General features: G+C 52.3%; 1 protein-coding gene across 7 annotated transcripts in view; it reads right to left on the bottom strand.

The window, feature by feature from the left end:
- The window catches only part of LOC110528741 (trafficking kinesin-binding protein 2), a 59,497-nt gene that overhangs the window by 3,795 nt on the left and 43,862 nt on the right, over window positions 1-11,840 (bottom strand). For all 7 annotated transcript variants that reach the window (XR_016496998.1, XR_016496999.1, XM_090239651.1 and 4 more), the window contains 6 exons: window positions 3,330-3,409; window positions 2,802-2,972; window positions 2,281-2,585; window positions 1,438-1,632; window positions 572-937; window positions 109-208 (listed from right to left, as the gene is read on the bottom strand). Coding sequence is in view for 5 of the 7 variants with exons in the window: in XM_090239651.1 (XP_090095777.1) it covers window positions 109-208; window positions 572-937; window positions 1,438-1,632; window positions 2,281-2,585; window positions 2,802-2,972; window positions 3,330-3,409 (1,217 nt within the window). In the remaining 2 variants the exon portion in view is untranslated. The remainder of the gene's footprint in view (window positions 1-108; window positions 209-571; window positions 938-1,437; window positions 1,633-2,280; window positions 2,586-2,801; window positions 2,973-3,329; window positions 3,410-11,840) is intronic.

Here is an 11,840-nt window from a genome sequence, read left to right as displayed (position 1 = left end):
GAGAGAGACAAGACAATGTTACCCTACACAGCCATGTCATAAACACTACAGCACAAACACACAACACCAATCACCTTTATAGTCGTGTGTGTGTGTGTGTGTGTGTACCTGGATGTGACCTGGGTGATGTCAGAGGGGTGCAGGATGCGGCAGGTTGTAAAGGTGTAGGTGGAAGACGTTGAACTCTGACATTTCCCCGGGTTATAAACTGAAGAGACAAAACACACCATTCAAACATTCCATCACAGACTAACGGCCCTTTTCAGTTCCTTATCTTGTGAAAGAAGATGATGATTGGTTAAAGGATGTAATCCGTAGTAAGGGGAAACCACTGGTCGCTCCACCACGTTGTCATGGTTGTTGTTGCTGGGCTGGGGAGCGTCGGGCAGCATGGTGAAACTAATTGTGCTCTTCAACGGCGAGGACGATTATGTCAGAGGGGAAAAACAGTCTCCGTTGATTAAAATAACTTATTTGGTGTTTTCATATCGCAAACGGACACGGCTGTTTCACCATTAAGGATTCCAGCTATAACGTTAAACTTTTAATGTTAAATCTTTTTTAAACTTACCTGACGAGGAGGTTGTAGCAGTAAGACTGGTGACAGTCAGGCTCTGGGATTGGACAGGAGCCATGGACGTTACACTGACGGGCAGAGCCAAGAGGGCCGGGACACTGATGATGTCACAGGGGGCATTAGAGGTCATAGGGAGGTCACAGGTGATCGGGATTAGAGGGAGCTGTGGAGAGCCTGGTACTGGTAAGAAAACGGGAGAAACGGGAGACACCGGTGGCCTGTTCAACGGCAAACGCTCCCTAATCCTTTCCCTGTTCTCCTCCGGTGTTGATGAGTACTGCACCTTGAAGGTGATCCCTCCTTCCTCCTCCTCCTCTCCCTTCTTCTCCCAGGCGTCTGTCCCTTCCTTCCCTCTGTTTCCTGAAAAGTCCCAAACCTTTGTTAGTGAGACTGCTAAATGATTTTAAATCAATCGTTTACAAAAAAACTATTTTCATAATTATATGAATAAGACATATGTAGCACATTTTCATTTTCAATACCCAGTCAGTCATTTTACAATAGGAGAGATCTATATCTATCTATCTATCTATCTATCTATCTATCTATCTATCTATCTATCTATCTATCTATCTATCTATCTATATCTATATATATAAAATACCCAGTCAGTCATTTTACAATAGGAGAGATCTATCTATCTATCCTACAATGTGATTTTCTGGATTTTTTTTCCTCATTTTGTCTGTCATAGTTGAAGTGTACCTATGATGAAAATTACAGGCGTCTCTCATCTTTTTAAGTGGGAGAACTTGCACAATTGGTGGCTGACTAAATACTTTTTTGCCCCACTATGTATGTATGTATGTATGTATGTATGTATGTATCAATTGTGAAATGTACATAGTGAATAAAAGTACCTCTCATGTCATATTTCTGTTCTTCGTCGCCTCCCTCTTCGTCTTCCTCCAGGTCAGTGAGGCGGTAGACGGTGTCGGCGAGAGCATCATGGGGGAGGGGCCGAAAGCCCTTGGTGACCACGCCCGGGTGGGGGTCCAGGATGGTGCCCAGGTGGGGCATGGCCAGCTGCTGCCAGTGGTGCAGAGTCAGAGAGCCTAGAGGGGTCAGAGGTTAAATGTTAGGGATCAGGCGTCAAATGCGTTACTCACAGATGACAATTAGGAGTGTTACAGTTGACAGATATCATAATGTGACCAAGTGGGTTCAAACTCTGGTCTCAGGGAGCCTAGAGAGGGCAAAGGTTAGAGGTCAGGGATCAATGCGTTACATCACAACTAAACTAAAACTCCTAATTAATATCCTAATTTCAAGAGTACCAGTATACAGATATGATAATATAGACCTCATAGATATTGGGTCAGGAATAACTCCTGGATAGATATCATAGCTTTTGGCTGCATTCCAGGCCACCTACATTCAGGAACCACATCTCTAAGGGTGTGTTTAGACAGGCAGCCCAATTCTGATATTTTTCTCACTAATTGGTCTTTTGTCCAATCACATCAGATCTTTTCACATCAGATATTGGTCTATTGACCAATCACCTCTGATAAAATCGTGACAAATTATCAGATTTGGGCTGCCTGTCTAAACGCAGCCTAACATACTGAAATCTGATGCCTGACTGCAAAAGATGATGTGGCATTCAATCACTGGTAGATTTGTGCAGAGGGGTTGCTTATCGCACTGCCTGGAACGCGCCCATTATCATGACTACACTTAAAGCATGAACGTATCCTTACCCTCCATGGGCTTGACGATCTGCAGCTTCTCAGGCAGGAAGGTCTTAAAACAGCTGGACGAGACCGAGAACTCTGATAGGTTGGTGAAGGATGACATGACGCTGCTCATTGGTGAGCTGTAGCCACTCCCCTCCACATCCGATTCCGGCCCCCCAGCCAGGGCCTCCAGCTTCTTGTCGCGTTCCGCCTGGAAGAACTGCCGCTCGCACAGGAAATTCTGCCGCCGCAGGGAGAGGCGGTGCAGCGCCGACACGAGGTCATTTCCTCCTGGTGCGCCAGGCTTGCCGAGCGGGACCTCCTCCCTACTACAAAGACAGACACGCAACACAAACACATGCTTACCCAAATATACTCCTCTGTAGGCTCTAAATTCACTGAAATAGGTTTGAATGAAATCATATCAAATAATATGCTTTGAATTCTCTCACATGTTGTTGCCACTGACTCAATGAATCCACTACAGTCAATACGGGTGCTTTAGACTGCAGGTCTAACAATCAGGATCAACCTGGGTAACTCACTTGGCGCGGCCGTGGGATTGGTCGATCCCCTGTGCGGACAGGAAGGGCTGGGCCGTCATCACCAGGCAGCTGCCTCCCGAGCCGGGGATAGGGGGCGTGGCCATCGCCGCAGCTCGCTCTACCGACTCGTTGACCACGCGTACAGTCTGAAACACCTTCTTCTGGGAAACTCTGGGGACGGGGAGAGAGGGAAGAAGAGAGGAGAGGAGGTAGAGAGGAGATGAAGAGAGAAGAGGAGGAAGAGAGGGGAGTTAGAGGAGGAGGGGAGTTACAGGAGGGGAGTTCGAGAAGAGGAAGAGAGGAGGGGAGTTAGAGGAGGAGGGGAGTTAGAGAGGGGAAGAGAGGAGGGGAGTTAGAGAAGAGGAAGATAGGAGGGGAGTTAGAGAGGGGAGTTAGAGAGGGGAGCTTCTGCTTTGATTGCTTTTGCTCTTCTATTTGTGTGTGTGTTTGTTGTTGTCGGTGTGGGTGTGTGTGTGTGTGTGTGTGTGTGTGTTTGTTGTTGTCGGTGTGTGTGTGTTCTATACTCACTTCTGGTCCTGGAAAGCCACCTCGTCCTCGACACTCAGCTCTCTCCTCATGGTGCCCTCAATCTCTGCTGCCAGGGAGTCCTGAGACACAGTCATTTACACTCATTAATAGGTACACACACTATTGGGCACACGCACACATATTCACACATAAATAGGATTGACACACACACATACACACACTATGGATATGCATCTTACACTTTAAAGATAATTTGATAGATACCTAGATACATGGGCTCCAATAAGATACAGGAACGATACGTTTTAGTTTGAAATGATTGGGTTTAATTAGAGAATGAATCGATGCACTGACATTTGCTGCATAAACACATTCATTTTCCATTCTAAATACAAATCTGCTGCGGATGGAGCTCATGAGCTGGCCCTCTCTGAGCTGGATCTGTCTGAGCTGGCCCTCTCTGAGCTGGCCCTCTCTGAGCTGGATCTGTCTGAGCTGGATCTGTCTGAGCTGGATCTGTCTGAGCTGGATCTGTCTGAGCTGGCCCTCTCTGAGCTGGATCTGTCTGAGCTGGATCTGTCTGAACTGGCCCTCTCTGAGCTGGCCCTCTCTGAGCTGGAGCTGTCTGAGCTGGAGCTGTCTGAGCTGGATCTGTCTGAGCTGGTCCTCTCTGAGCTGGTCCTCTCTGAGCTGGATCTGTCTGAGCTGGTCCTCTCTGAGCTGGATCTGTCTGAGCTGGCCCTCTCTGAGCTGGATCTGTCTGAGCTGGTCCTCTCTGAGCTGGATCTGTCTGAGCTGGCCCTCTCTGAGCTGGATCTATCTGAGCTGGATCTGTCTGAGCTGGATCTGTCTGAGCTGGATCTGTCTGAGCTGGTCCTCTCTGAGCTGGATCTGTCTGAGCTGGTCCTCTCTGAGCTGGATCTGTCTGAGCTGGCCCTCTCTGAGCTGGATCTGTCTGAGCTGGATCTGTCTGAGCTGGATCTGTCTGAGCTGGATCTGTCTGAGCTGGCCCTCTCTGAGCTGGATCTGTCTGAGCTGGCCCTCTCTGAGCTGGATCTGTCTGAGCTGGCCCTCTCTGAGCTGGATCTGTCTGAGCTGGCCCTCTCTGAGCTGGATCTGTCTGAGCTGGATCTGTCTGAGCTGGCCCTCTCTGAGCTGGATCTGTCTGAGCTGGATCTGTCTGAGCTGGATCTGTCTGAGCTGGCCCTCTCTGAGCTGGATCTGTCTGAGCTGGCCCTCTCTGAGCTGGATCTGTCTGAGCTGGCCCTCTCTGAGCTGGATCTGTCTGAGCTGGCCCTCTCTGAGCTGGATCTGTCTGAGCTGGATCTGTCTGAGCTGGATCTGTCTGAGCTGGCCCTCTCTGAGCTGGATCTGTCTGAGCTGGATCTGTCTGAGCTGGATCTGTCTGAGCTGGATCTGTCTGAGCTGGATCTGTCTGAGCTGGCCTTCTCTGAGCTGGATCTGTCTGAGCTGGCCCTCTCTGAGCTGGATCTGTCTGAGCTGGCCCTCTCTGAGCTGGATCTGTCTGAGCTGGCCCTCTCTGAGCTGGATCTGTCTGAGCTGGCCCTCTCTGAGCTGGATCTGTCTGAGCTGGCATCTCTGTGTGTCTGCCTGAGCTGACTTCTCTGTGTGTCTGCCTGAGCTGACTTCTCTGAGCTGGATCTGTCTGAGCTGGCCCTCTCTGAGCTGGATCTGTCTGAGCTGGCCCTCTCTGAGCTGGATCTGTCTGAGCTGGCCCTCTCTGAGCTGGATCTATCTGAGCTGGATCTGTCTGAGCTGGATCTGTCTGAGCTGGATCTGTCTGAGCTGGCCCTCTCTGAGCTGGATCTGTCTGAGCTGGCCCTCTCTGAGCTGGATCTGTCTGAGCTGGCCCTCTCTGAGCTGGATCTATCTGAGCTGGATCTGTCTGAGCTGGATCTGTCTGAGCTGGATCTGTCTGAGCTGGCCCTCTCTGAGCTGGATGTCTGAGCTGGCATCTCTGTGTGTCTGCCTGAGCTGACTTCTCTGAGCTGGATCTGTCTGAGCTGGCCCTCTCTGAGCTGGATCTGTCTGAGCTGGCCCTCTCTGAGCTGGATCTATCTGAGCTGGATCTGTCTGAGCTGGATCTGTCTGAGCTGGATCTGTCTGAGCTGGCCCTCTCTGAGCTGGATCTGTCTGAGCTGGCCCTCTCTGAGCTGGATCGGTCTGAGCTGGCCCTCTCTGAGCTGGATCTGTCTGAGCTGGATCTGTCTGAGCTGGCCCTCTCTGAGCTGGATCTGTCTGAGCTGGCCCTCTCTGAGCTGGATCTGTCTGAGCTGGCCCTCTCTGAGCTGGATCTGTCTGAGCTGGCCCTCTCTGAGCTGGATCTGTCTGAGCTGGCCCTCTCAGAGCTGGATCTGTCTGAGCTGGCCCTCTCAGAGCTGGATCTGTCTGAGCTGGCCCTCTCTGAGCTGGATCTGTCTGAGCTGGCCCTCTCTGAGCTGGATCTGTCTGAGCTGGCCCTCTCTGAGCTGGATCTGTCTGAGCTGGCATCTCTGTGTGTCTGCCTGAGCTGACTTCTCTGTGTGTCTGCCTGAGCTGACTTCTCTGAGCTGGATCTGTCTGAGCTGGCCCTCTCTGAGCTGGATCTGTCTGAGCTGGCCCTCTCTGAGCTGGATGTCTGAGCTGGCCCTCTCTGAGCTGGATCTGTCTGAGCTGGCATCTCTGTGTGTCTGCCTGAGCTGACTTCTCTGAGCTGGATCTGTCTGAGCTGGCCCTCTCTGAGCTGGATCTGTCTGAGCTGGCCCTCTCTGAGCTGGATCTATCTGAGCTGGATCTGTCTGAGCTGGATCTGTCTGAGCTGGATCTGTCTGAGCTGGCCCTCTCTGAGCTGGATCTGTCTGAGCTGGCCCTCTCTGAGCTGGATCGGTCTGAGCTGGCCCTCTCTGAGCTGGATCTGTCTGAGCTGGATCTGTCTGAGCTGGCCCTCTCTGAGCTGGATCTGTCTGAGCTGGCCCTCTCTGAGCTGGATCTGTCTGAGCTGGCCCTCTCTGAGCTGGATCTGTCTGAGCTGGCCCTCTCTGAGCTGGATCTGTCTGAGCTGGCCCTCTCAGAGCTGGATCTGTCTGAGCTGGCCCTCTCTGAGATGGATCTGTCTGAGCTGGCCCTCTCTGAGCTGGATCTGTCTGAGCTGGCCCTCTCTGAGCTGGATCTGTCTGAGCTGGCATCTCTGTGTGTCTGCCTGAGCTGACTTCTCTGTGTGTCTGCCTGAGCTGACTTCTCTGAGCTGGATCTGTCTGAGCTGGCCCTCTCTGAGCTGGATCTGTCTGAGCTGGCCCTCTCTGAGCTGGATGTCTGAGCTGGCCCTCTCTGAGCTGGATGTCTGAGCTGGCCCTCTCTGAGCTGGATCTGTCTGAGCTGGCATCTCTGTGTGTCTGCCTGAGCTGACTTCTCTGAGCTGGATCTGTCTGAGCTGGCCCTCTCTGAGCTGGATCTGTCTGAGCTGGCCCTCTCTGAGCTGGATCTATCTGAGCTGGATCTGTCTGAGCTGGATCTGTCTGAGCTGGATCTGTCTGAGCTGGCCCTCTCTGAGCTGGATCGGTCTGAGCTGGCCCTCTCTGAGCTGGATCGGTCTGAGCTGGCCCTCTCTGAGCTGGATCTGTCTGAGCTGGATCTGTCTGAGCTGGCCCTCTCTGAGCTGGATCTGTCTGAGCTGGCCCTCTCTGAGCTGGATCTGTCTGAGCTGGCCCTCTCTGAGCTGGATCTGTCTGAGCTGGCCCTCTCTGAGCTGGATCTGTCTGAGCTGGCCCTCTCTGAGCTGGATCTGTCTGAGCTGGCATCTCTGTGTGTCTGCCTGAGCTGACTTCTCTGTGTGTCTGCCTGAGCTGACTTCTCTGAGCTGGATCTGTCTGAGCTGGCCCTCTCTGAGCTGGATCTGTCTGAGCTGGCCCTCTCTGAGCTGGATCTGTCTGAGCTGGCCCTCTCTGAGCTGGATGTCTGAGCTGGCCCTCTCTGAGCTGGATGTCTGAGCTGGCATCTCTGTGTGTCTGCCTGAGCTGACTTCTCTGAGCTGGATCTGTCTGAGCTGGCCCTCTCTGAGCTGGATCTGTCTGAGCTGGCCCTCTCTGAGCTGGATCTATCTGAGCTGGATCTGTCTGAGCTGGATCTGTCTGAGCTGGATCTGTCTGAGCTGGCCCTCTCTGAGCTGGATCTGTCTGAGCTGGCCCTCTCTGAGCTGGATCGGTCTGAGCTGGCCCTCTCTGAGCTGGATCTGTCTGAGCTGGATCTGTCTGAGCTGGCCCTCTCTGAGCTGGATCTGTCTGAGCTGGCCCTCTCTGAGCTGGATCTGTCTGAGCTGGCCCTCTCTGAGCTGGATCTGTCTGAGCTGGCCCTCTCTGAGCTGGATCTGTCTGAGCTGGCCCTCTCAGAGCTGGATCTGTCTGAGCTGGCCCTCTCAGAGCTGGATCTGTCTGAGCTGGCCCTCTCTGAGCTGGATCTGTCTGAGCTGGCCCTCTCTGAGCTGGATCTGTCTGAGCTGGCCCTCTCTGAGCTGGATCTGTCTGAGCTGGCATCTCTGTGTGTCTGCCTGAGCTGACTTCTCTGTGTGTCTGCCTGAGCTGACTTCTCTGAGCTGGATCTGTCTGAGCTGGCCCTCTCTGAGCTGGATCTGTCTGAGCTGGCCCTCTCTGAGCTGGATGTCTGAGCTGGCCCTCTCTGAGCTGGATCTGTCTGAGCTGGCATCTCTGTGTGTCTGCCTGAGCTGACTTCTCTGAGCTGGATCTGTCTGAGCTGGCCCTCTCTGAGCTGGATCTGTCTGAGCTGGCCCTCTCTGAGCTGGATCTATCTGAGCTGGATCTGTCTGAGCTGGATCTGTCTGAGCTGGATCTGTCTGAGCTGGCCCTCTCTGAGCTGGATCTGTCTGAGCTGGCCCTCTCTGAGCTGGATCGGTCTGAGCTGGCCCTCTCTGAGCTGGATCTGTCTGAGCTGGATCTGTCTGAGCTGGCCCTCTCTGAGCTGGATCTGTCTGAGCTGGCCCTCTCTGAGCTGGATCTGTCTGAGCTGGCCCTCTCTGAGCTGGATCTGTCTGAGCTGGCCCTCTCTGAGCTGGATCTGTCTGAGCTGGCCCTCTCAGAGCTGGATCTGTCTGAGCTGGCCCTCTCTGAGATGGATCTGTCTGAGCTGGCCCTCTCTGAGCTGGATCTGTCTGAGCTGGCCCTCTCTGAGCTGGATCTGTCTGAGCTGGCATCTCTGTGTGTCTGCCTGAGCTGACTTCTCTGTGTGTCTGCCTGAGCTGACTTCTCTGAGCTGGATCTGTCTGAGCTGGCCCTCTCTGAGCTGGATCTGTCTGAGCTGGCCCTCTCTGAGCTGGATGTCTGAGCTGGCCCTCTCTGAGCTGGATGTCTGAGCTGGCCCTCTCTGAGCTGGATCTGTCTGAGCTGGCATCTCTGTGTGTCTGCCTGAGCTGACTTCTCTGAGCTGGATCTGTCTGAGCTGGCCCTCTCTGAGCTGGATCTGTCTGAGCTGGCCCTCTCTGAGCTGGATCTATCTGAGCTGGATCTGTCTGAGCTGGATCTGTCTGAGCTGGATCTGTCTGAGCTGGCCCTCTCTGAGCTGGATCGGTCTGAGCTGGCCCTCTCTGAGCTGGATCGGTCTGAGCTGGCCCTCTCTGAGCTGGATCTGTCTGAGCTGGATCTGTCTGAGCTGGCCCTCTCTGAGCTGGATCTGTCTGAGCTGGCCCTCTCTGAGCTGGATCTGTCTGAGCTGGCCCTCTCTGAGCTGGATCTGTCTGAGCTGGCCCTCTCTGAGCTGGATCTGTCTGAGCTGGATCTGTCTGAGCTGGATCTGTCTGAGCTGGCCCTCGCTGAGCTGGATCTGTCTGAGCTGGCCCTCGCTGAGCTGGATCTGTCTGAGCTGGCGCTCGCTGAGCTGGATCTGTCTGAGCTGGCCCTCTCTGAGCTGGATCTGTCTGAGCTGACCCTCTCTGAGCTGGATCTGTCTGAGCTGACATCTCTGTGTGTCTGTCTGAGCTGGATCTGTCTGAGCTGGATCTGTCTGAGCTGACTTCTGTGTCTTGTGTGTAAATTATGTATGCCATTTAGGCACCTGATCTGAGCCATAAAGGATACTACCACCCCATTACCACTATCAGATAAGGTGGGCAATGTAGCCGTTTTTTTTCTCCCCCCACTTTGGTTCTGAAATCCCCATCACCCACTGATTAACTTGATGTTTTTGCAGCTTAAGTGTTTGAGGTAGTAATGTATCAATATTTATTGTTTACAAATGAGCTATGACATAGCCAATGAATATATGGCACAACTTTTTGTGTTTTAAATGTTTTATTGCGTGTTCTTCTCCCATCGCTTCAACCACGCAGTGCGCCTCGCAGAAATGATTTGCTTTCCTCATTATTCAATTATCAACTTTAGCCTGTATGTCTAAAAATTACCATATAGACTGATTGTTTAAAGCAAAACTGCCAAAACTAAAGTAACAGGCTGCCTACCTCATGCAACATCACATTAGTGGAAACCTGCGGCGAATACAACATGTGTTGACCTTCCCATGAAATGTTTACTAACAAGCCCTTAACCCACAATGCAGTTCAAGAAATAGATTAGTTTATTTTGTAAATATTCTTCAGTAAAAAAATTAAATCAAAAAGTAACAATACATTTACATAACAATAACATATACAGGGGGTACCGATACCGAGTCAATGTGGAGGCTATATACAGGGGGTCCCGGTACCGAGTCAATGTGGAGGCTATATACAGGGGGTCCCGGTACCGAGTCAATGTGGAGGCTATATACAGGGGGTACCGATACCGAGTCAATGTGGAGGCTATATACAGGGGGTCCCGGTACCGAGTCAATGTGGAGGCTATATACAGGGGGTCCCGGTACCGAGTCAATGTGGAGGCTATATACAGGGGGTACCGATACCGAGTCAATGTGGAGGCTATATACAGGGGGTACCGATACCGAGTCAATGTGGAGGCTATATACAGGGGGTCCCGGTACCGAGTCAATGTGGAGGCTATATACAGGGGGTACCGATACCGAGTCAATGTGGAGGCTATATACAGGGGGTACCGGTACAGAGTCAATGTGGAGGCTATATACAGGGGGTACCGATACCGAGTCAATGTGGAGGCTATATACAGGGGGTACCGATACCGAGTCAATGTGGAGGCTATATACAGGGTGTCCCGGTACCGAGTCAATGTGGAGGCTATATACAGGGGGTACCGATACCGAGTCAATGTGGAGGCTATATACAGGGGGTACCGATACCGAGTCAATGTGGAGGCTATATACAGGGGGTCCCGGTACCGAGTCAATGTGGAGGCTATATACAGGGGGTCCCGGTACCGAGTCAATGTGGAAGCTATATACAGGGGGTACCGGTACAGAGTCAATGTGGAGGCTATATACAGGGGGTACCGGTACCGAGTCAATGTGGAGGCTATATACAGGGGGTACCGGTACCGAGTCAATGTGGAGGCTATATACAGGGGGTACCGGTACCGAGTCAATGTGGAGGCTATATACAGGGGGTACCGGTACCGAGTCAATGTGGAGGCTATAGACAGGGGGTACCGATACCGAGTCAATGTGGAGGCTATATACAGGGGGTACCGATACCGAGTCAATGTGGAGGCTATATACAGGGGGTCCCGGTACCGAGTCAATGTGGAAGCTATATACAGGGGGTACCGGTACCGAGTCAATGTGGAGGCTATATACAAGGGGTACCGATACAGAGTCAATGTGGGGGCTATATACAGGGGGTACCAGTACAGAGTCAATGTGGAGGCTCTATACAGGGGGTACCGGTACAGAGTCAATGTGGAGGCTCTATACAGGGGGTACCGGTACAGAGTCAATGTGGGGGCTCTATACAGGGTGTTACGGTACAGAGTCGATGTGGAGGCTCTATACAGAGGGTACCGGAACCGAGTCAATGTGGGGGCTATATACAGGGGGTACTGGTACAGAGTCAATGTGGAGGCTATATACAGGGGGTACCGGTACAGAGGCAATATGGAGGCTATATACAGGGGGTGCCGGGTACAGAGTCAATGTGGGGGCTATATACAGGGGGTACTGGTACAGAGTCAATGTGGAGGCTATATACAGGGGGTACCGGTACAGAGGCAATATGGAGGCTATATACAGGGGGTGCCGGGTACAGAGTCAATGTGGGGGCTATATACAGGGGGTACCAGTACAGAGTCAATGTGGAAGCTATATACAGGGGGTACCGGTACCGAGTCAATGTGGAGGCTATATACAGGGGGTACCAGTACCAAGTCAATGTGCGGGGGTACAGGATAGTCAAGGTAATTTGCAAAGTGACTATGCATAGATAATAAAAAGCGAGTAGCAGCAGTGTAAAAACACTGGGGGGGGGGAGGGGGTCCATGTAGATTATCTGTGTGGCCATTTGATTAGTTGTTCAGTAGTCTTATGGCTTGTGAGTAGAAGCTGTAAAGGAGACTTGGAGCACCGGTACCGCTTGTCGTGCGGTAGCAGAGAGAACAGTCTACGACTTGGGTGACTGGAGTCTATGACAATTTTTTGGGCCTT

Source organism: Oncorhynchus mykiss, chromosome 7 (genome assembly GCF_057628025.1).
Source record: "Oncorhynchus mykiss isolate SJ-2025 chromosome 7, ASM5762802v1, whole genome shotgun sequence".
Lineage (NCBI taxonomy): Eukaryota > Metazoa > Chordata > Actinopteri > Salmoniformes > Salmonidae > Oncorhynchus > Oncorhynchus mykiss.
This window is presented reverse-complemented; position numbering and strand designations above follow the sequence as displayed.